General features: G+C 41.4%; 2 protein-coding genes and 1 long non-coding RNA gene across 3 annotated transcripts in view; 2 read left to right on the top strand and 1 right to left on the bottom strand.

Annotated features, from left to right (window-relative positions):
• Window positions 1-2,317, top strand: part of XRN2 (5'-3' exoribonuclease 2) — a 99,117-nt gene extending 96,800 nt beyond the window's left edge. Inside the window, exon 30 of the mRNA XM_039325971.1 lies at window positions 647-2,317. Coding sequence (XP_039181905.1) covers window positions 647-703 — 57 coding nt within the window. The 3' untranslated portion in view covers window positions 704-2,317. The remainder of the gene's footprint in view (window positions 1-646) is intronic.
• An 8,084-nt stretch (window positions 2,318-10,401) lies between these two features.
• NKX2-4 (NK2 homeobox 4) lies at window positions 10,402-11,971 on the bottom strand. The gene is made up of 2 exons (XM_039326080.1): window positions 11,567-11,971; window positions 10,402-11,173 (listed from the first exon to the last, which is right to left on the bottom strand). Exons 1-2 carry the CDS (start codon window positions 11,949-11,951, stop codon window positions 10,470-10,472), a joined length of 1,089 nt encoding a protein of 362 aa, XP_039182014.1. The 5' UTR covers window positions 11,952-11,971; the 3' UTR covers window positions 10,402-10,469.
• Window positions 11,972-15,931: 3,960 nt separating this feature from the next.
• Window positions 15,932-24,054, top strand: LOC120300265. Its single transcript, XR_005554612.1, has 4 exons — window positions 15,932-17,248; window positions 17,605-17,899; window positions 22,299-22,351; window positions 23,394-24,054. It is a non-coding gene; the product is annotated as an uncharacterized LOC120300265 (long non-coding RNA).
• The last annotated feature ends 620 nt before the right edge of the window (window positions 24,055-24,674 follow it).

Raw genomic sequence — 24,674 nt, 5'->3', positions numbered from 1 at the left:
GGCTTACAACCGCAATGTAATCAAACTCCAATTCCAGTTTTGGTTGTAAATCAAAGACTTCTTGTATAAACAACAGATTTATGATACAAGTGGTCCTTGCTTAATGACAACTCATTCAACAACTGTTTGAACTTGCAACGAAGGCGAATGAATGGTACTTACAACCAGTCCTTGGACTTCCAGCCTTGGCAGCATACCTGTGGTCATGTGTTCACAATCCAGGCACTTGGCTCATGCCTCACAATTATATTACAATATACTGCAATCACAGGGTTACCATTTGCAAATTTCTTTGCCAGCTTTCAACGAACAAAAAGTCAGTGGGAAAGTTTGCAGGAAATTGCAAATGACAACCATGTGACTGCAGGACATTCTGGCTTATTGATCTGCAGAGATTCGTTTAACAACACAACCAGGAGTGCTGGAATTGCCATCACGAGGCAGTGCAGTGCAGTCATATGATATATAGCATTCCAATTTTCACTTAGCAATGGAAATTGTGGTCCCAATAATTGACATTAACTGAGGACCTTCTGTATTTCCTTGTCGTTGCTTGTTACACAAAAATAAATATTTGAAGGGGTGTTACTTTTATGGTAAAAGCTGTGATTATAATAAAATAATACTGTATTATTTGTTTCTGCAGAGTTATGGAAGGCCTTACCCATTGCCACCCTCATCCGGAAGATACAACTGGAATTAGGCTTCTGCCACTTTCCACTCTTGTTTTTATAATCATTAGATCACCTGCATAATTTTGGGATGGATAAGCTTTCTTTTTAAGATATGTACATTTTTACTAGTAAGATTTGATATTATGGCTGTGTTGATTTACAATTGTTCTTCAGAATAGGAGCAAATGTTCTGATCTGATGAAGCAGGAGTATAGGTCTGTCTTTACTGAGAGTAGAGGCTTTATTACATTATATTGCCAATGCTGTTCACATCAAGATAGCCATTAGTGCACACATCAGAGAATGCATTGTTAAGAAAAATAGCGTTGGAAACATACAAATTATGTAATTGTGGACTTTGTCTTGCAAAGCTTCAGCACAAGAGTTAAAGACTTCATAAGTATTTCTTTTAAAATGCTTCATTTTAATTTCTTCCTTTAAGATATGGTTATTGAAATTCCCAAGTAAATATTTCAGCTTTTATAGCATCATGTTGTTTATTTCATATTGTAGCATTAACAAGAATAGGAATTCGTAGCTTTAGTTCAATCAAGATTGTATTTTATCAGTTTACATGAAAAATATGAATTGGTGAATTTTATACAGAATAATTTTATGTACTTTTTTGTCTCTACTCCTGTCAAGAGCACTGCGTGTGAGCCTTACGTTTATCTAGAACTTATCCTAGCTTAATGATGTTTATACCGCATGTATATACAAATACAAAGGTGAATAATATGTAGTTGACCATATATTGCTGGATTACTATTCCAATAACTATAGCTACATGGCCAATACTGAAGAACACTTTGTTTCTGCAAATGTCTGAAATTCCTGTTTGTCCAGTAAACATTGTCCACAGCCTCAAAGTACACTATAAGTTACACATACTGTCTTTTAACAAAATGTTTCTTGGCAGAATACAGAGAGGAGCACAAGATAATTCTATATGGGACATATTAGACAAAGATACTATAGATCTAGTAACAGAGTTGAATCCCACATTTTTTCAAGAAAGCATTGAAAATAACTTGCAATTTAAAACTGTTAAAATTTAGAAGAAATTGCATAGCTTTGGAGTTATTTGTATGTTCCCTTTCAAAAAATTTTCCTTACATTATAAATGAGCTGTCAAACATCCAGGATTAAGAGAGCACTATGGTGTCACTTCCAAGTGCAGTAATATTTAGATATATTTTTAGATAACCATCTAAATTAGCTATTGAGAAATTGAATGATGAACATGCACTTTGCCTTCTAGTTCTTAGCACAGATTTAATTTTTAAAAAAAAAGGGTTTTAAGCCAGGTCCCGACAGAAATGGTAATGAACTCTCCGTATTTTCAATAATGCTTCATATTTTTCTAGGGCTAAAGGGGTAGAGTTCTTTCAAGTTGAACTCAATTCCTGGGACTTAATGGCCTTGGTTCAATTCTTATAGTTTTATGGAATGGTACAATGAATTTTACTGATTTTTTTTTTAATCTGTATATAGAAAATGGGCTAAGAAAAAATCTCTATTTAGATAAAATAATTCCATTCTAGCATCTCTAGATTCCATTATTCCCCTTGCTTGACTGATTTCAGAGTTTAAATGTATTTAGGATGGAACTAGAATTAAATTCTCATTCTGTGTTATAGGAATTGCTGACATATTTGTAATATTGGAATGATTTCATCTGTAGGCATAATTTTTAACATTTGAAAGCAAATACAGTCACTCCTTGTTTAGCAACTGCTACTTCAGGGACCATTTGCAAATTTGTCAGGAGTAAAAAGAAAATCATTTTCTGACTAATACACACACTGAAATCAAATTTCTGTTTCTGGCAATGCATGCCAGAGTGAATGCTGGCATAACTGCATAAGAGAACTTTATATTTTATCTGAATGAGACAGCAATCAGCAATCTTCACAGCATCTCTTTCTCTCTCTCTTGTTCTCTTAGCGACCATTTTGCTTAACAACAAAATTGCTGGAACTGATTGCAGTTGTTAAAGAGAAGCAGAGAGATGTATAGTATATACAGTTCCACTGAAATACCTTAGAAATGCAGATACTTGCTCTTTGAAACCTAATTAACAGTGAATTTTGTCATGAGATGAAAAGGGGTGAAATACATATGTGGTTATATGCTAATTTGTAGACTAACATATTGCTTGCCTTTGAGTAGAGACTAAGCACTTACATACACAATCATTGTTTACTACTGGTACCTTCAGCTCTTACCACAGGATAGCATATTTACGCAAGCCATGGAAGATATGAGCCAATAAAAACGGCAACATTTCTAACATTGTACTTACCGGTTGATGCAAAATAATAGAAGCAGGGCTGGATTCAAATATTCATCAATTCTCATTTGTACAAATGCCAAAATAGTTTACATCTTTATTGTTTACAAATAGTTTACATTTTTATAGCATTCTATAAAAATACCCTAAATACTAGTTGGGAGCTATTGCACTGAAAAGTTAACACGGGGGGGGGGGGAGAGAGTTTTCAAAGTATGGAATGCTGCCAGGGGCAGATAAATCCCCAGGACAGGCATCCTAAACACATTTATGTTCTTCAGAAAAATGGACTACTTAGGTGAACAAACGTTTCCTTCACTATTCCAGCAATCATTGATTCTTTTTATCTTTGTTTTTTCTATTTTTGAGGTAATAACATAAGCACTTCACCTTTGCTATTAGAGTCCTGGCCATTGTGTACAAATGACTACTGAGTTACATCATTCTGGAATAAGATAGCCTTTTAGACAACTTGGAAGTCTTAAATGTTTACAGTGAAGGCTAATGGATAGAGTGAAAATAGCACAAGCTGCCAAAAACACTTGCCATAAAAATGCAGATTGATAGCAGCAGTTCACAAGACCGGCATCAACTATTTAATTTCTTGTTGCCAACCTACATGGTTGTCTGGGAGAGAGATGCCTATTCAAGAAAGTATTTCAAAGTGCAAGGAACCTCTTTGATCCTGGAATTTTGGCCCAGGAAACCTAGGGGCAAATTTTAAGAGAATCTAAGAGACCTGTGCAAGCAAGGTGTAAGCTCCAGTAGACTTCGTTTTCTGTGGTAAAACTTTAAGAGAATCTTAACCAAATCATAACATTGCAAGCCTAAAACTGCAGTGTTCTGCATATTTACTCCTATAATACTCATTTATGTAGTTGGACTAACAAGTAAATGTTTGCATTCACATATAAACTAATAAGAACCAAAGTCCTCCATCTTTAGTTACTCTAGTTCAGAGCAGCTACATGAGTAGTACAAATTATGACACTAAATGTGTCATGAATTGACAATTTCAAGATGCTATGGCAGCAAATGGTTTGCTATACATGTGCAGCCAATGGAAAGCAGCAACCAGCCACACCTGGAGGCTAAAACATAAACAATTGCTGGAATTGGATATATCTAGTTCAATGAAGAGAAAGACAAGGGAGGATATGATAGCAGTCTTCTGATATCTCAGAGGTTGCCACAAAGAAGAGGGAGCCAAATTAATCAGTGGAACAACCTGCCTCCATTTGTCTGAAATGGTCTAGGGCTATGGTGGCAAACCTATGGCACATGTGCCACAGGCGGCATGCAGAGCCTTCTCTGTGGGCACATGTGCCATCGCCCCAGTCCTAGGCCTTCAGCTGGGTTTTATAAAATCTTCGCTTTAGGCCTCTGTCGCTATGTGCAAAAAAAAACCAAAAAACTCTGCAAAGTTGGAATTGATTGAGCTTTTTAGTCCCACCAATCTGCCATTACCACCACAGCTATGCTCACCCAATGGACCACGCCCACCTGGCACCAGATTATACATAAGTGGGTTTTGGGTTGCAGTTTGGGCACTCGGTCAAGGTTCGCCATCACTGGTATAGGGTTTCCTGCCTTGAACAGAGGGTTGGACTAGATAGAAGATCTCCAAAGTCCCTTCCAACTCTGTTATTCTGTTCTGCCACTCCCCGAAGAGCGCGTCTTAAGACGAGTTACCCTTTAGCTGTGAGTTTTCCAAATAATCTTTCATCAAGAAGTGGCTTTCGTCGGGGGAAAACCGACTTTCTCGTCTTCAGTCTGCCGCCAGGACCCCCAAATGGCCCAGAGGTTGGCCGCTTTCGGGCTCAGGATGGGCTCTAGCCCCCACCGTCGTTCTTCCTTAACACCCTGATTTGCGATCGCCAGCGGTGACGGGATCTTCCCGCCAAAACCGATCACTTCCAGAGATGCGCGCTGTCTGCTTCCCGCCGCCGCGATTGGCCCGGCAACCCCGCCGAGACCAAGATCGCTTGCAAGGGAAGGGGCCCAATTCTGGGGGTCCCTCCGCCTCCATTCTGCAGACGGGGCCTCTGCCGACCGAGCTGCCGGTCCTCGAGTGGCTGGACAACCATCGAGCTCTTCCCATAAAGAAAGGCTGCCGCCTCCCCCTGTGGGAGTCTCGTCTCCCCACCCCTCCCCTCCCCCGCGCGCTGTGGCCCCGAGATTTGCCGCGGACTTGCGGCCATCGCTGCAGAGGAACTTTGGGAGCTTCTTTGTTCCCACTTGAGACCCCCTTCCTCGCCGGGCCGCTCCAAAGACACTTATCCCCCTCTTCAGATAATGAGCTCCGCGAAGGCTGCCCGGCTTGTCTTCGCCTTAAAAGCCTGGCGAGCACTAATTGCCGGAGAAAACCATTTCTTTCAAACGTTCTGAAAAAATGCTGCAGCTGAATAGGTGGAAAGCTTTTCCCTGGGCTTCGTGAGAAGAAGTACTCGCAGCTCTCCGCAACGGGCCGGCTTTGCTTTTCATTAGAAGGGCCTTTACGTTTGAAAGCAAATTAGGAAGAAAGGCTCAGGGGAGGTAGCTATCGAGGTTTCGCTTGCTTGCTTGCTTGCTTACTCACACACACGCACAGAAAGGCGTGGAGGCAACGCCAGAACTAATTTCAGTAGTGGCAGCCTAACTGCTGCTATAAGGGATGGGACTTCGGTTCTGATGCCGGTTTTACCAGTCGCCAGAAACTCTGCCTCTGAACTTCATCGGTTTCAGATGTGAAGTTAAATTGGCGGGCATATACCGGGCTGCTGACATGAGGGGGCCTTTGTGCAAAACAGCGCTTCTCTCTCTCTCTCTCTCTCTCTCTCTCTCTCTCCCCACACTCTCTCTCTCTCTCTCTCTCTCTTCCCCCCCCCCCCCAATCCATCGCCCACGTCTTGAGCATTAAGAAGCCTTCCAGGTTCTTTGGGTAAGATGTACAAAAGGGCTAGGATTAAAATTAAACTTTTAGGCCCCACGTAAACTGTAAAGCTATTGTGGGGCTACTTTAATAGCCATTATCATTTTGAATAAACTTAAATTATTTTGTTTAAAACTAAGATTTTGTTTTTAAAAGCATCCGTTTCGCCATTTTCTTACCTTTCCATCTAGCAGCTACATTCTAGCTTCTTCTTGTTCCGATTTTTTTTTAAAAAAAAAAAACATTGTAGGAATAAGATGCTTTTTTATGGCTTGGGGGTTTACCAAATGTTACATCATGATGCAATATATTAGGCACCAGAAAATTGTTCGACATCTCCGTTCCTTCATTTCTCGAAATGGAAAAAGCCTTGAAAAAAATTTCTACATAAAAACCTTCAAACCATTCAAACTCTATTGTCTGTTGTGAAATTTTGCTGCTCAAATGTTCACCGAGCCCAGCAGCTCTAGCCCACCGGCACCACTTCCTTGCCAAGCAAACTCTTATTTCCAATAATTTTTGGCCTATCTATTTCAATAAGATTGGGTGAATGAGTTACAGTACTCCTTTCAGAGAAAACCTTACAATTGAAAACTTCTCGCACCTTCTTAAGTTTAGGTCTCTTCTGAGGTAGGGGGCTTGTTTCAAGCTTTGGTCTGCTGCAATTTATATTCTCACCTCTTCTATTACTTGGGTTCAATGGGACTTCTCTTTGAACAATTTAACAACATTCCCTTAGCAGAGACTAATCTGCTTGTCTCTTCTCACCTGTTTTTGCCAAGGAAACAATCTGAACCTGACTTGGTAAAATGCTAAGGAACGGGCTCCCAGGTTCATATGTATCCCAATCCAATTCCCCCATTGCAGTATTTAGAAATGAGTTCTTCAGACAGCTGAGTTTGAAGCCAACTAAGCCATATGTAGGAAATAAAATCCATGCTGCAACCTCGTGCTTACTCAGGAGTAACTATCTCCAAGGAACTTAGTTCTTGGCAAATGCACCCGTTATGATACAAAGCAATAGCATAAAAGTAGACAAATAACTTGAATTCTGCAAATTTCTGTCTTGAAGTTAATGGATAAAATAATCGATGGCCCAGGCCCTATATATTTACCACCTAGCATGTGTTCCCTGCTGTTTCTTTTCACCTACATTCTTCTCTCTCCTCTTTTAATAGTATTTATTCTTTATTAAAGAACAGTATAGTTAGAAAAAGACGGGAAGGAGGAGACCTCACATCTTTAACACATAACACAACAACTTAAGTAGATGAGGGAGGAAACCTCACATCTTTAACACATAACACAACAACTTAAGTAGATGAGTTGATCCGAAGGAAATGTGCACTATCTTACTACACAAGAAAATACAGAGGTGTTCTTAAGTAAATAGCTAAATTGTTTTGTCTAACATTTATTCAACATAATAAATACAATAACAAAATAAGGACAATGGAAGATAATTGGACTACAGCACAATCCTACATGTGTCTGTTGAAAAGAAACCTTGTTGCACCCAGTAAGGGTATCTCCCTAGTATATAGAAATAGAGGATTAAATTTAGATTACAATCTTAGCATGATTACTCGGAAGTAAATTCCACTAAGTCCAATCAGTTTCTCCTAGAAGTGCTTGGAACTATAGACTAAAGCTATTTAGAACTGATGCCTGCGATTCTCTTTCAAAGAAAGTTTTACCCAGATAATAGGGCAGCCCCATATTTATTTCAAACAAACCTCGAAGTGTATAATCCGGTGCAATTCTATGAACAGTATTCCTATTATCCAACTTCAAGATATTGAGACATGTAAGGCATTTGATCACTTTGTATGTGGACCCTAAACTTTTCCAATAAAATTAGTCCAACTTAAAATAATTTGGTTCTACTACCAATTCCCATTAATTGTACTAATTCGCAAACCCGTTTTACACAACCCTGAAAATAATTACAAGGAATGAAGTTCTGCTGGGATCCACTGCTTTTACTTCTGAATAGGATAACAATCCAATTTCCTTCAAAAAAAAAAAAAAAAAGCACAATCCAGGGAGTGATATTTTAAAATCCACTATTTTTAAGTGGGAAATCCTAAGCATATATACTCCAAAGTTAAACCTCATTTAATACAATGGAACTTCCTCTCAGGTGAATATTATCTCATATACTTTTATTTAGAAACTTAAACAAAATATAAAACAAATGCATCCAACATTTTGGTGGCCCTCTTCTAAGTTATTTCAGTGGAATTGGTTCCTGCTGTCTGCATATTTGGAAGTAAACATCACTACTCTGAACTAAAATGTTTATCCCCAACTTTGAGCTCGTCTGAACCAGGGTCTCAACAAACCTCCCACCTGCACCCTCTAGCCTTGTGTTTCCATGGACTCCATGTTCCCTAAGGCACATTCCAAAGGGAATTTTTCCTTCACTTGAAATAAATGGGAGCTGGACAACTGTTCTGAAGTTATTCTCTTTAAGTTCCTATGCTGAATGGCTTTACCTAGAAGAAACATCTATTTAAATCAGCATCAAAAATACTTTGGGATGTGGTAATGGTCCCATTAGGATTCACAAATTGAAATATTAAAGGATTACCAGGCTGCCCCCAAACACCTGGAACGGAGACTTTCACAGGAATGGAGGAAATTCTGATCTTTGGTGTCTCCCTTAACTGAAATTTCATAGAAGAATTTCTTGTCCCTGTCGTTTTTAAAGTTTAAAAATGTTAAAGTATTCCTGATACTCCTAATATTTGCATGAATTCCACCAATTGCTTTCCCGACTAAATCATGAGTAGATTCTGATTCTGATTTTACTTTATTCAATTTGTATTCATTTCAAGGTGGTCAAAGTGGTCAGCCTAACCTTTTTTCATGTATTAAAATATACATCTCAAAACAAATGGAATTGCATCCTCCCCTAGGAAAAAATATTGTTGGTTGTTCCAGACCAAATAATTATTATTATATTCACCAATTTTGTGACAATTAAGACCAAATTAATCATAGAAACTGGATTAGGAAATACCTTCATTTTTTTAAAAAAAGTAACCGGATAAACAATAATAAAAATATATAATGACTGACAACATTGCTGGAGGCCAGATCAAGGTGCAATGTGGCTGCAATCTTGCACATAATTGAGACTGCTTGTACCCTACAGAATTAAATGGGATTTTAAACAGCCCTTCCCAAAAAGCAATCTTCCTAACCACCCCAAAGTGAACTTTTCAGGATTCATTTCTCCTATAAATGAGTGTAGGGTAGCAGCCTAATTATTCTCACCATCTGAGCTTTTTGTGGTATGATATTTATATTCATAGAATCTGTTTCTTAGAAATGCAATCTGAGAAAAACTCATGCAAAAGTGTTTTCCGTTTCCTCTTCAGTTTCTCACGCAGTTTGCATTTTGGCTAATTCCTCCTTTTTTTTTTTTTTCTTGATTTGTTTTCTACACTTCCAGTTAAATAATTCCAAGATTTTTACTGATTCTGCATCCTGTCAACATCTATCTTTTCCTTCGATTAAGAAATCACTTAGCAGCTCAGTCATTTTTACAAGCATTAAAGTTTAAAATAATTAGAGGTAGGTACACCCTTTCCCGGAGTTTGTTCGTGCTCTTTCAGGAAAACTCCTTGCCGCATTGTACCTTTGATAAAAAAAAAATCCACAGGGAGGCAACATTATATTTGCTACGGAGGATTTCATCTTCATTTCATTAGCCCATTTCCCTTTTATTGGAATGAATTGTAGTTTGCAATACAGTTGTTTGCCAGTAATATAACCAAATCCCTACTAGATAATATTTAACAACAGCCTCTTTGTTATTTTTTTCCTCTCTTAAAGGTGAACCCGAGATTCAATGTTGTTGTTTTTTTTTTTTAAAAAAAAAATATCATTACCGGGTACAACGATACAAGTAGGTCTCCTCCCCTCCCTTCTCCTCTCTGCGAACGTCGCCCCTTCTCTTTTGTGAAAATGGCGGATAATGTTCGCTAGTCGACCTTGAGTTACAATTCAATCAGCTCTCAATCAGTAATAATGAGATTGCACTTAAGGGGTTCCCAGATAAAATTATTATTGGCATTATTTGTAGTTCGGTTTGGCTCGCCAGAAGTAAGCTGCACTTCAGAAGGCGGCGGTTGATCTTCTTTCGTTGCCTTTTTTCAGCTGAGGTGCGCAGGGAAACCTGGCTCCAAGCGACATCTGGAGTTACCCTCACCACTTCGGGGCTGGCCTCGGAGGAAACGGGGGCTTTCCCTCTTCCCTGAAGCTGTCGAGAGGGGCTTACTGTACAGAGCACCTATGAACGTCCCCCCACCTGTTTGTTTTTTTTTTTTACTCTTGGCCATTGAAGGCCCCGTGTGGGTCGCCGGGTCTACTGGCTTCGGGTGGCCAGAGCAGCTGAAGGAGGCGGGCGGGCGGGCGGGCGGACTGGCGCCTTTTCCTCCGCAATGCCCAAGTTAGGAGGGAAGATTCTCTGCCGAGGTTGAACCCCGAAGGGGAAGGAAAGAAGCCAGGGGAGCTGTCGATCCAGGACCCAATACTAGAGGGGAGAAGAGCCACTTCGCGATTCGCTGGGGAGGAGGACTTATTACCATGTCCGCCCATACAGCAAGCTGGCATTGACCAGGCCGCCGCTATAATCGACGGCAGCCGCGTCCATCTGCGCCAGGGAGCTCACTTGGCCGTGCAAGGACGGCGGGCTCGGAGACATCTCCTCCAGGTCCGGGGCTTGGCCCAGCGAGGTCCCTTGCGTCTGCGGGTGCTGGTGCTGAGCAGCGCTCCCGCCTGCCCCGTTGCTGCCACCGGCGCCGGAAGCTTGGCCGCCGGGGGCTTGGCCGGGGGCGGCGGCGGCGGCGCTGTGCGGACAGGGCTTGCCGTCCTTGACCAAGACAGGCACCGCCACGCGTCTCGGAGACGCCGCTTGCGTTGGGGCCGGCGGCGGGCACAGGCTGGGTCCCTCCGGCGGCTGTGGCTGTTGCAGCTGCTGAGCCGCCTTGTCTTTGGCTTGCCGCTTCATCTTGTAGCGGTGGTTCTGGAACCAGATCTTCACCTGGGTGGGCGTGAGGTGGATTAGGCTGGCGAGGTGCTCCCTCTCGGGCGCCGAAAGGTACTTCTGCTGCTTGAAGCGCCTCTCCAGTTCATAGACCTGGGCTTGCGAAAAAAGCACCCTTCTTTTCCTCCGCGGAGTGGCGTGAAGACCGGGGCCCATGGCTTTGGCCGCCTCCGCGATTCCCGACAGAGCTCCCATGCCGGCCATGTTCATAGCCCCGGAGGGCCCCATCAGCCTGGAAACTGAGCACACGGGGGGGCACAAGTTAAAAGAAGTTGTCATGAAGGCCAAAAACCAGAGGAGAGGCCACTCTGAAGGTCATAATCACCAGTGGCATTTTAAAACAACTTTAACATTAGTGGTTCCCCTCTAAGACAGAAAAGGACCCTCTTTCCTTCACCATTCGACCCTGGGATTCTAGAGGATCCCTGAGCACCTCCAACAATTCTCCGTTTTCCCACTGTGAAACTTGGGATTTTCTCACCCAGGCCTGGGAAAAAGACACTTGAGGAAGAGCATTACCCCAAAGAGAGCTTCAAATGGGACGCCCTTCAGAGCGCACACCCCCACCCCTGGCAAAGAGAACCCCCCCCCAGCTGATCCAGTCCCTCCCTCTCTCGCCCCTCCCCGCTTACTCGTGGGGTACCGGGGATCCGGGTTGGCTCCATACCAGCCGGAGGCTGCTGTGCTGCTGCGCACGCTGTCTGGATAGGACGCCAGGTCGCCCACGTTGCCCAGCCCGCCGTTGCAATAGCCAGCCATTGAACCGTGAGCGAACTGCGAGACCCCCGCGTGGGCCATGGGGTGGTAGGCGGCAGTGTTGTGGCCTGCCATGGAGTGCTGCTGCTGGGACGGGAGGGCTGAACTTGAGGTCTGGCGGTAGGCGGTGGCGCCCACTCCCACGCCCAAAGGTGCACCCAGACTACCCTCCATGGCGCCGAACTTCTTGTAGGTCTCCTCCATGGGACTCAGGATGTCGGAGACGGAGAAAGGAGTCGTGTGCTTGGGGCTGAGCGACATGGCTCGCCGGGCAGCCCCTGGGCTCCCTTCCCGATCGCCCGGCGGACGCTGCTGTCGAGTCCAGAGAAAAAGGGGGCTGCGCGGGAACCCGGCAGGAGGAGGAGGAGGAGGAGGAGGAGGAGGAGGAGGAGGAAGAAGAGGGGGCGAAGTGGAGGGGGAGGTGGCAGCGTCGCGCCAGCCCTCCCTTCCCTTTCTCTCTAGCTAGCAGTTTATTTTAGACCGGCGGCGCCAGGTTTACGACAGATACCGCGGGGGGCGGAGCCACACCGCTGCCCCCCAGCCGCTAGCCCCCCCCCCGCGCGCGCTCCCTCCGCCGGGATTGCTTGCCTGGCGCCCTCTCCAGCGCGGAAGGGGTTCCCGAATTTCCATTCTCAAAGTCTGAAAAGATTGGCAGACACCCCCCCCCAACAGTTCTTCATTCATTCCCGCGCGCCACGCCGAGAGGACAGACCCACAAGGTGTTTGCGGGGGTGGGGGGCTTTCCAGCCGCGTCCGTTGACGAGTGTTGCTTTAGCTTCAGCCTTCCCTTCCTCCCCAGCTAGGTCGGGCTCCCGACTGGAAGGGTGTCTTTCTGCCAGCTCCCGCACCGATGGGAGATGCTTAGAGGGTATTCAACAGAATATCCTGAATTTGGCCAAGTAAGATGGTGCGTTGGCCACTCTGGTCTCGAAGGTCGGCGGTGTCTCCGAGGAGGGGGTGGGCCACTCCTTTTTGCTCCTTAGTACAACGTGGCAGTTAAAAGGAAAGCGTTGCAAACCGAAGGGGTGATGATAGTTTGGGGTACTAAGGCCGCCCTTCCTTACAGGGTTCTCGTGGTGGTGGCTGACGCGCTGAACGTTCAAAAAAGGAGACTGCACGCACACACAAAGTAAAGGGTGCGACGTGCTGAACTACGAGGACCCGCTTGAACTAGTTGATTACAAGATGGGGAGCCATCCCGACTTTTTTTTCAAGAAAAGGGGGGAAGGTAGGTAAAAAAATGTTTTAAAAGTAGGAGCGACCTTTCCGCTCCAGCGACCTCGGTAAGATGGAAACTGCCGTTCCGCACATCTGGAAAACTTCAGAGTGGGATACTGGTATATAGTAACTGCCCCAAGAAGACCCAAGAATGCGGACACAGCCTTGCGAAACCGAAGGCTGGCACTGGCGAGAGAATAATGTATAGGAAACGCTGGCTCAGCCTCTCAGATCCCGGCTTATGGAGACAAGGCAATAGACTCCCGGGCAGGGAGCAAGACTGTCACCCAGGGAATCCTGCCAAAGATCAGTATTGCTTCTTGTCTGCAACAGAGTTGATCTCCGAGCTTCGTGGTGCTGATGTCCTTTGGGAGGAAATCCCATGGTAACACACAGGCTTTGTTCTGGCCTTATCCTTAAGAGAGGGCTACTTGTCTCTAAAGACGTCCTCGGTCGCTGAAGTTTCTAAGTGTGGAAAGAGACCTCTGCTCATCGCAGATAATTGTATAATTGTACCAAGTCCCTGAGAATCCTCTTTCTCCCTTGTAGAACCAGACTGACTAAGACACACACACACACACACACACACAACTCAGCGCCCAATCGCGCCAATAACAATTTGTTTAATAAGTAAACAAATAATAAATAAAACAAATTTAATAAATAAATTTAATAAATGAACAAATAACAATAAATTTGTTACTGAGCAAACATTGGTCTGAAGATAATGACCCCCCCCCGACCAGAAGTTCAAGGCACGTGCTTTACAAGACTCAGAATGTTGCCCATAATCTGGACAAGACGGTTCTTTTTATTAAAGAGAAAAGGTTGAGAGGTGCATTAAACCACTGATGAAGAAAGTCGGGTACAGGATGCAAAACAGCTTTGCCTTTCACGGCAGAAGTCCAGCTACAACTGGTGAACAATGCCCTGGGAGAAAAAGAATGGGTTTCCATTTAAATAGCTGGACTTCCTGAAACTTGCAGCCGAAGAGCGGGAAGACAGTCAACGATTCCTTGAGCTAGACCCAGTGGCTGGAAAGATGTTTAACTACGCATCTAAATCAGACGGACCTAAAGCGGACCTCCCCTTTTGCTTCTTTTTGTTTGACAAGTTAATCCTGAAGTGAAGGTAGGCGGACCCTGGGCTCCTGGCTTGAGCTGAAGCTCAATGGGGAAAGTGCTTTTTCCCGTTTTGTCCCCTCCGCTTCTGGGATCACGGAGAGCTACTTCAGCGTTCGTAGATTGAGGGGTTTTACACCAATTCATAGGCAGAGAACAAAACCGAGTGATTCCCCTTGTCCTGCTCTCGTTTATCAGGATGAACCAAAGAAGATGAGTTCCTTCCCGAATTCCAAGGAGTAATCTTGAGTGATAACGAAGCAGGGAGACCTAGCGCTGATGATACCAAGGACCCACCGTAAGGTCACAGCTCTTGGGTTAGGGAAAACTCTGCCAAGGCAATGCCCACGCTGCTGGCGGTCGTGAGAGGCGAGAGAGTGCTCAGCTTGCAAGACGAGAGGTGCGGAGGTCAGGCCGCCCTGCAAGCGCCGCGTTCCGTTCTGAAAGCAAGCCGTGTGCTGTAATTTGTCTCCGCTTATGCAAAAGTGAAGAAGTAGCCTCCCTTCCCCAAGCTTAAGATAACTCTCTGAATATTAATACTTCACGGTATTTCATAGAAAAGGAGCAGGGCCCCAAATAGGAAGAGTTGGTGGCACTAAAATGGCCGAGAGGGAGCGAGGCGCGTGGAAAACAAGCGCGCGCGTTCCCCCTTTCGCGCGCTTTCTCCAATCACCCCCCCATCCCGAATTCCCGGGGGGCCCAGGTGCGCGGTTAAAAAAAAAAAATGGCTGACCAGCTAATGGGGCGAATCAGCCTGAGGCGCCTAGAATGCAGGTCCGCATTGGGTTTCACCCATAAACTGTTGGCGTTTTCTGACTAAAACAACTTTTCTGCAACATCCCAAAAACCCTAGATTGCAACTATTGTTTGGCCAACAGTACTTCAGACTGCAGATGGGACTCACTTGACTGATCCGTTTGACTGGGAAAAACATGTGGGCGAAAAGAAAAGCCGGCAGGAGAAGATGTGCCGTTTCCGTTTCCGAGAGACAGAATCTTTTGACGTGGAAGGGAGCTTTCTCTCACTGTTACAGTTTGAAGTGGCACAGCCTAGACAGGGGTGTTTCTGTTGTTTAAAAATGCACCACAACAATATACTTAGGCCTATTTTTCTCAGGGCTCTTAACTGATACAGAGCTCAAATCAAGAGTTAAGTCCTTTTGAGGATGAGGAGCAGGAACACCCCCTCCCCCCAATATTTTAAGACGCCTCAAAAGAGTGTTAAACCCATATTAAAACTATTTTGCTGAAACGAATGAATACTGTTTAACTTATTTAATTTTGGCTGAAACTCAAACTCTAGAATACAAACTTATATAAGCAATTTTGTCAAGCTTTTCTTTAAAATGTATTGACATTTGTTGCATATTTGGTCAATGTCTGGGGGAAGGTGTCACAGGCCAAATGACACCTAGATAAAGAAGAGGAAGTGGAAGGGGGGTTTTGCTTTCCAGAAATGGAGAGGACCATGAAATACACAAGTTTAACTTTCTCATAATGTCCTCAAATGAGTTTTCTGTGCACATATTCCTTCCCATAGATTGATTGTTAAAGGCAGGTTTTCCATTACTTATTCCAATATTTCAGATTTCTTTTCATAATTTACACCTGAAAAAAGCAGAGCAAAATATTTCCTTAGTCTGCTGATTTCTCATTAAAACTGAGGTAGCTTAAAAGTGCTACCTATTGTTTCTTCCACTTCTACTTTGTTTAGAGCACTAGAGGCATAATCCTACAACAAATCTGCACTTAATCTGAAAGCTTCCTTTGCTTTGCGGGGGGGGGGGGGAGTGGAAACATTTAATACTCAATCAGTTTGAGAAAAAAATGGTTTGTTTTAATCCTCCATCACTGGGGTTTCTAAGAAGAGATTGGACAGTCATTTGTCTGGAATGATATAGGATCTCCTGCTTGAGCAGGAGGTTGGACTAAAAGACTTCCAAGGTCCCTCCCAATTCTATTATTTTCTATTCTATTCTATAATATTTTTAAAGATCTCATCACATATTGCAATTTATTAATACCAATGGCATAAAGCCCGTTTAACTGAAAACAACACTTAAAAAGAGATGCCTTTAGCATAGAGAACATAGTTGTTCACATATTTAACAGTTCAACTATATTATGAGGAAAGCATGTTGGGTATATTTGTCTGGGACTTTTGACACAAACAGGCCTCATCCAAGGAAGGGTACACTCCAGATTAATAATCAATTGTGCTAGCTGTGCATTGCAATGCTGCCCTGTCCCCATGAGCTGCCTCAATCAATGGGGAAAATCACAACACAGACTACACTGGGAAGGAAATAAGGCCCTGTTGTTATAAAGAAAGATAAGTACATAGTTAGCCAATCTTGGCTGAGGTCTACCTCCTCGCACCTAGAATAAATTAAGCAGTATTAATTAGGACTTGGGTGGGAGACTACTAGGCAATCGCTGGGACTGTAAAGCAGATTGGAACATTTTAAAAAAATGTTAAACTCATGAAGAAGTTAATGACAAACTGCTTCCTTACTGCTGCCTAGAAAATTACATAGACAATTCATGAAGACATCAGGAGATGAATTCAATTGGAGACTTCATCTTTATCTAAAAATACTTCAGATGATAGTTTTTGGATAATGCCTTACCAGTCAAATAAAATAAACCCATGCTTTCTCAGTATTAATCCCCATTTAGTTCAGTGGAATGTATTCTCAAATCAGTAGCTGTAAGACTGCAGCGTTAATGTTTCATAAGTACAATTGATATAGTCTTCCACATACTAACCTTAATGCTCCCTTACACCAATCGAATGCTCCTGAACATTCTTTTAGACTCTTATTTTTATATATGCTTTCTTTTTAATATATCTTCTAGTTTTTCATGATTTTTTTTATCTATTTTCTATGCTTTTTAATTGAATGTAAGACCATACTCCTTATGCCAGTATATGGTCAGGTGGGATTATGCTTCTTGGATAGATTGGACATGATTGGCCTTGCATTGGTTCTGTCATGTTCTTAAATGCTACATTTACATTGATAGAACTTATGGACCAAAAGGAATTTTTATGGTTGATTTAGGAAATAAAATGAATTTTCCCCATACATTTATACCAGTTGCCTTTATATTTCTCTCCCTCTCTTTGTAGTTGGTGCTCTGCAGATTGCAATGGGAATGAGAACAGTGGCGATAAAGAACACATGATCTGCTCCCTTCCAAACTACTAAGATGAAAAGTGTGTAAATATTTAACTTTTTCTTTAAAGGCTAAAATGGGATGGGAGCCTTTGGGCCAGAAAGCATAACAATAAAATAAATACAGCTGTAATTATCAATAAAATTTAAAAATAATATATAAAATACATTATTACAGTAACTGTAGTACAGATGCCAGTGGCAATCATCAAAATTTGTGCTATACCTAAACCCTAAATAGGAGAGATGCAAGAAATTATAGCACAAAATCAGACGATCTGGAAAGATATGTGAGGGCCCTGGTTAAATAGAAGCAGTGACAGATAGACATTGTGCTCTCTATCAGGGTATTTTTTTAAAAATGGAATAAATATATATCTTCCTTGATTCCTTGTAGAGAGAACAACAAAGAAGCATATGACTTAAGGAGTCCCCAGAGCCACATGGATATAAGCACTGCTGAAAAGAGATATTTATATACTGTCCCCACACCTGCGGAGTACATCCAGACTGGCCAAGCTGAAAGCACAATGAAATTTCAGAATTAGAATTGAAGATAAGACAGTTCCACAGGCCCATTTGAAAAGAATCCATAAACTGTGTAGTTGAATACTAGGCTTAAAGTGGTTTGAAAATCAATATCCCAGACTATCTCTATCCATAGAACAGCCTTCTTGATGCATCTTGGAACTGTGAGTATTGCTATTATTAATTTGGACTGGACAGCTTTCAGGATATTAAACTTTGTAAAAATGCAAATTGAACACCACAAAGAACCTGGGAGATGATCTTAGCAAGAAAAACCTTGTGAGATTAAAATATTTCCTTTCCTCCTTTCAACAGAAGAACCTTAAGACACTATGGAGCTACATTGGGTTACACTTACCTGTTAAGAGAACTTCAGGATAAGGAAGCCTAGGACACCCCAGGTTTTTATAAATACATACATGCTCTACTGGAGGGGGGGAAATTCACTGATTTGCCATTTACGTATATAACTTACTGTTATGTCGTGCAAACACTAACACATGATAATTTACTGTAAGTTGTTCTTTTAGGCAAAAGGAAGTCAGTGCCCTCAATGCCTTCTCATTCCCACTTGGAAGACAGGAAACATGACTCCATTGTCTACATATAGCAAAGCTGGAATTGTGGGGTCCTTGATCCTCTCTGAGCTTGGTTGATTCCTTGCAGACATTTGTTTACCCAAACTAGATAACATCATCAGTGCTAGTCCTGGAATTACATGACCTGCTAACCGTGAGAGTGATGATTAGAAGACGAAAGGTCCTGAATTATTGAATTCGTGTGCAAACTGAAAAAGGGAGGGCTAGAATATACCCTTGCCTTACCCCTCTTTCGGTGGAAACAACTCCAGACATGAGCTCCCACACAACAGAATGAGAACCGTAGGAATAGGCAGCACATTGTCTATTGACCCTTCGAAACTACTAAGGCAGAAACTCTGTATAAGTATTGAGCTTTTTCTCTAAAGTCTAAAATGGGACAGGAACCCAGTATGCCTCTCATTTCACACACCAATGTTCCCATGTTAGAAAAGGAAGCCTGAAGAAGCTTTCTGTTCACTTTCATGCGAGGAAGATCCTCACAGAGAAAACAGATTTGCTGAAAGGGCGGAGGATTCTGTCCACGCATATATATTGGCACCCTCCACAGTTGCCTTCTCAAAATGAGAAAGTCAGGGTCTAAGGCTAAGCAGTCAGGGATAGGGAGACTACACAGGAACCTTGCTGAACAGCCCTTTCTGGTTGCAGCTCTCCAGTGGGAAAGCAGATTTTTGTCTATCTAGAACAGGGGTTCTCAACCTTGGCAACTTTAAGACTTGTGGACTGTTGAAGTTGCCAAGGTTGAGAACACCTGTTCTAGAACCAGGGAAATGTTGAGAAACAGGAATAAGCTGTAATTGTTTTAGGAGTTAAAATGGCCTTTTGCAACTGATCTGAATGCTCTGAAGGACAATAAATAATTTTAGATGCCTTACTTTTGTAGGTCAACCCAAGAAATTTTGCTGCCTGAAGAAGAGTGTCCAATTAACAAATCATCATCATACAAAGCAAAACAAGTTATTCTTCCAGTGGATAGATCCACAATGCCATCTCCCCTTTTGGGACTAGAATAACCGATCTTACCTTATATGATGGGGTTTGATGACAACAAGAGTATCCAATGGGTGTGATCAAAAAGGTCAAGAGGGGAATATGCTACTGTAATCAAAGCTCTTCCCCAATTTTTTAATGTGAATTACATCTGTGTCGCACATAAAAATAGGTAGAACTTTAATCGCACCATTGTGGTCATCATTTTTTTAAAATCATAATTTATGGATACCCTAGATGATAGGATATTTTTCTTTGAAAATGAAATATCTTGGGCTGGCTCTACAATTTCCCATCATATTTCAACAGTGTTTTTAAAAAACTGTCATTTTCTCATGAGGAATATCCCCCATTTAATTTATATCTTTTTACCATTTCTCACCATTAAGAATAAGTTAATTGTTTCATAGCAAGGACACACAAAAGGAATGATTGGTCCATGTTACAGTAAACATGCAAATTAAGTAGAAATAGATGCTGGTTGCTTGAAATTATGTGGTCAGAAATAATAGGTAAAACGTAAAGATTTCCTAGTCCAGCTGTGTCAAACTCCAGAGCGCAGAGTTCACCTCTGTTTCTTGGAGGGAGAAACGAGGAGTCAGCATTGTCTGAAAGCATTTTCCATGGTCATGCTGAAGGTACATGGAATGCTGTTTCCTTTCCACCAATGTGGTACCTATTTATCTACTCACATTTGCATGCTTTCAAACTGCTAGGTGGGCAGACGTTGTTGTGCACTGCCAGGGTGTTGAACCTGAGTTGTCAGCTTTCCAGATGACAAGTTCAGCATCTTTAACTGCTGAGTCATTGCAATAACAACAGCAACAGCAACAACAACAATAATAATGGTGTGACAAGTTCAATGACCTGATTTTCAGTTGCTTGAACAGGGATGAGATTAAGGTCCTGTCACAAGGATATAGCACAGAAAAAGACATTGGGCATGTTTGCACCATGGCCAGGCTCAAGCAGGAAAAAGCCCTATGACGTATGTACCACTTTTCCAATTAATAAAGATGTGAGTAGAATAAAGTGAGTATGCACAGTTGAAAACAGCTTCTGTGAACCTTGCCAATAATATGCCTGCACCAAGGGGCTACCTCTTTCAAAGGCTCTGCACAGGTCTATAGTGTTGGATGGGAAAGAATATATGTGTTATGATCTGGGACACATCCTTTGATGATTGCAGATTCCTGGATGAAAGACATAGAAGAAACATCACACCTTCAAAATCTGTCCCATTTATGAGCAAAATCAAATATCTATAATGTTGTGCAATTATGGGGTCTGCACAATATCAGATTTTAGACCAAAAAGAAAGATAAATCTATCTTCTTCCAGAAATTCAATCCTCTGTGCAGGAATTAAATAACAGCAGGTCACCAAGGACTTGATAGTGCTAGATAAATTGCTTTAGCCTGGACAAGTAAGACGTCATGATATACCATATGCAGCACTCTGCACACTGCAGAACACAGAATTCAAGCCATTGTTTTTTGAACCTTGTCACTGGAATGTTATTGCTCCACATTTCAATGGTTCTGTCTAGTCAAAGCAATGTTAGATTGTGTCTTGCTGATTTTAGTCTTTACAATTAAACATACTTACCCACAGTAATGGGTAAATTAGGGTTGACTCAAACTCTAGCAAGAGTCGCTTTGTGAGGAAGATAGGTGATCTTCAAATTGGATGGTTGGTTGGTTGGATGGATGGATGGATAAATAGATAGTAGATAGATTTAGATAATTTTGCTAGTTCATCCAGGACACTGAACAATAAGCTAGCCATACCATCTATGTTTGCATAACACACTAGAACAAAAGGTGCTTTAGAGTTTCCTGTGAATGTAGCAATCCAGTGATACAGCTTTCCTCCCCATTACTCAATAATATTTAATAAGCATACACAGGAATCATCTGAGGATTCCCAGTAGGCTGTAGATTGTAAATTCTAACTGATCTGTCTTCCTCTTAGAGTAGACGAACCTACAGAAATATCTATTCGTCAAATCCTCCTTTATCTGTTAGTAGCATGGAACCAGTTTTAGAGGGTCTCTTGGCACAAAGTCCAGGTGCCCTCTTTGGAAAATTCCTTGATTAAATTCTTAGGATTTAAAATCTTGACTAGTTAAGTCAGTGGTCTGGTTCATACTTCATGCTAAGCCATAGTGTGATTTGTTTTCTTTTGGCTTAGCATGATGTGTGAGATCAGCTATTATGATTATACAACACACATACTATTGTCTATGAATTTGGCCATCATGAGGTAGCACAAAGCCAGAAATCATTTTGCATGTTTCAGTTTATTGTAAAAACCATTGAACAAACTACCTGCATTTGCTGATATTCAATGAGAAATAAGTTGTAGTTCAGTTACATTTTTTGGCTGTAGTTATACAAGTTGGACTGCTTGGAATACTTTTACACAAAACAAAAGAAGCCTTGGAAAGACGACCCATCCTTCTCGATAGACCTAAATTATACATCTGATTATGGTATATTAAGTCTAGGATAAAATAACATGTGGATAGTAGCAGTGAATATTAAGTAAATAACAAAGGGAATTTTCTGGCATATTCTACTTTGCAGGATAAGAAAGATAGATGTCTATCTTGGGAGGGGGGTGGCTGCTCTATTCGCAAGCCTCCCTGAGAGTTACATCAATGGGGGAATTATTTAAATAATGGTTTTAAGCTACTGGAATTATTCTAACTGATATTACTTTGAGAATGAGATAGAAGCTCAGATGTGTGTAGGCCACCTCTTCCACTTTCCTGCATAGTAAAAGCTTCTGAATAGATTAGGCACAGTGGAAAACCAACTATTTATTGAGACTGTCAGAATACACAAATCTTTAGGATTTTATTATAAATACATGTTTGTATCTCATCTTTCTCAGGATTTTTAGGATAAATCCCTTTCTCAAATGCTGGGCACTGGAAGCAGATTTCAGAACTCTTTTTTTCTTTTTACAGGCACAGGGAATATGCTAGTATAGCAGGAGAAGATTCTGGCCATTTCCTGAAAGGTGACCCATTTTTTTCCCCTATTCAATCATGTCCAGTTCTCCAAGATAATTCCTTGCAGTTTCCTTGACAACTTTTTTTTAGAAGTTGTTTGCCATTGCCTCCTTCCTAGGACTTAGAGAAAGTAACTGGCCCAAGGTCACATAGCTGGCTTTGTGCCTAAGGTGGGACTAGAATTCATGTGTTTCAGTTTCTAGCCAGATGCCTTACCTACACCTAACTGGGACTCATCACCTTGTTGTTTTTACAAGGAACGTGTTAATTATATTGGAGAAGATTTTGGCCAACCTCTCTTAAAAGATGCCTCTTATTATAACCTATTAGTCACAATTTGGACATATTTTTTTGCTTCCCTTCTACTGCATTTATCTGAAAGGAATTGTAAAGCCAACTGTCTAAAGGGGACAGACTCACACAGAGCTTGAAGCTGAAGAAATAATAGAAGGTGATTCAAAATTCTGAAAAGTTCCATTCACTTCATGGGCTTCCCAAGAGAGTTTTCCGCTGGATTGGAACCCAAGTCCTTGCTATTATCAAAACACATTGAAGGCACATGCTTTTCTCAGGTTTAATCCTCACAAAACATCTCTAGTTAGCAATTGCAAGCCAAAAGAATCGAGAAGTGCTAAGCTCGTTGGGTAAAGCTATTAAGTTAACAAGTCAAAGCAGGCAGGATTATTGATGTTAAAGAACTGAATAGTATATAATTCAATGCTTAAGTCAGAAAGCCTTGAGGTAACTATGAAGGTCATTTTCCTGAAATATGCCATTATACAATGTAGTACAGTAATTATGCATTTGAAAGTAAATATAGGGGATTGATATTTCAGTAAAATAGCATTAAAGATAGCAAAAGTCTCCAGGGCTGAACCAGTTGCCCTTAACAGAAGCTTCACAAGAAGATAATACTGTGTTTTAAAAAAAAAAGTTAAAAGAACTCAGCCTTCATGGTACTTGTCTCCCCTATTCAAGGCTTTACTCTTTTAGAAGGCGCTTGATACATATTGTCATGAAATAATTGGATTCTTTCTTCTCCCTATGCAGGTGCATCAGAACAAAACAAATAAAAAGTCATAAGGTCCTTTGGAATAAGTCTAAAAATGGCACTGTGGGTCATCAGCATAGATGTATTTCCTGCAGAATTATCTCAATATTGAAAGAAATGATGGCCTTTGCCCCAAACCAGAAACGTGAAATAGTGCAACAATCTACCTAAAGTCCCAGCAGACTAGGGGATTACTGGGAGATGAAGGCTTTGTCATTGTGATAGTTGTTTGGAGGCCAGTTCAGGTCAGAACTGATCAAGACTGATATAAACCCTCATTACAAACCAGAAGACCCTTGGAGGAAGAGCTGGAGGTGAGCCAGGCTTTCCTTCCCACTTCTGTCTTAATGCTGTACAGGCTAGATTTCAGTTATAGTCCTACTCTGCAAAACATAAAAATAGGAATGTGAGTGTGGCATATTGATATAGAGAGGCTTCAGTTGCAGTCTAAATACAGTACATACATTACAGAATGCAACATTTCTGGAAATATTACGTTGGGGCTCAGAGATGGACTATCTGATCATAAGCAGGAAGTGATTTGTTTATTTATTACTGAATATATACTCTGCCTTTTTATTCCAACAATAACAAATAAATAAATGAAAACAAGCATATTGCAATGGTTGTGATTCAGCCAGCTCAGGAAGGGACATGGTGCATAGTTTCAAATCCAATGTGTTCAAGGAGCATTATGGCACTGGGAACCTGCAGTCTCATTCAGGAAAAGATTCACTGGCCATTCTGACATCTTATCCTTTATGTTGGATGCAATGCTATTCCCAGGGGACACTTTTTCCACATCTCTCCAATGTAAAAATTGACTTTCTTTTCTGAAGTTTAAAATATCAATTTATTTTTTTATTCATCAACTAATTTTAATATTATTTAGTTGCATATTTAAGCTTACTAACTGAAAAAAATGGCATCTATCTTTTTCATTTGTTGTACATATGAACACCAAGTAATTCTTAGTTGTATAAATAATGAATTATTTTACTATTCTTTAACTATTAATAGTCATGAATTCAGGAATGAACAGATTGCAAACTCATAATCTGGATCTCAGTTTATAAGGTTAGTCATAAGATTAGTCTTTGATGAAATAAATAGAATTATATTTTGTAAGCTATAAATCTGTAAATAGCTTTAAGAAGAAAGATAATTATACTTTATATCTAAGGTGATTTTTTTGCTTAAATATTCTTTGTTCAGCAAAATGGAATTAATAGAAAGATATTACTACAAGTGCTAGCTTTTAAAACAGCAAATTTCAATAT

Source organism: Crotalus tigris, unplaced genomic scaffold, assembly GCF_016545835.1.
Source record: "Crotalus tigris isolate CLP2741 ecotype Arizona unplaced genomic scaffold, ASM1654583v1 scf7180000024339.11422700, whole genome shotgun sequence".
Classification (NCBI taxonomy): Eukaryota; Metazoa; Chordata; class Lepidosauria; order Squamata; family Viperidae; genus Crotalus; species Crotalus tigris.
This window is presented reverse-complemented; position numbering and strand designations above follow the sequence as displayed.

Excerpts from the sequence above, each read along its gene's own strand:
- NKX2-4 (XM_039326080.1), bottom strand. The coding sequence starts at position 11,951 with ATGTCGCTCAGCCCCAAGCACACGACTCCTTTCTCCGTCTCCGACATC. Across the intron at positions 11,174-11,566 it reads GGATCCCCGGTACCCCACGA|TTTCCAGGCTGATGGGGCCC; the intron begins GTAAGCGGGGAG and ends CCGTGTGCTCAG.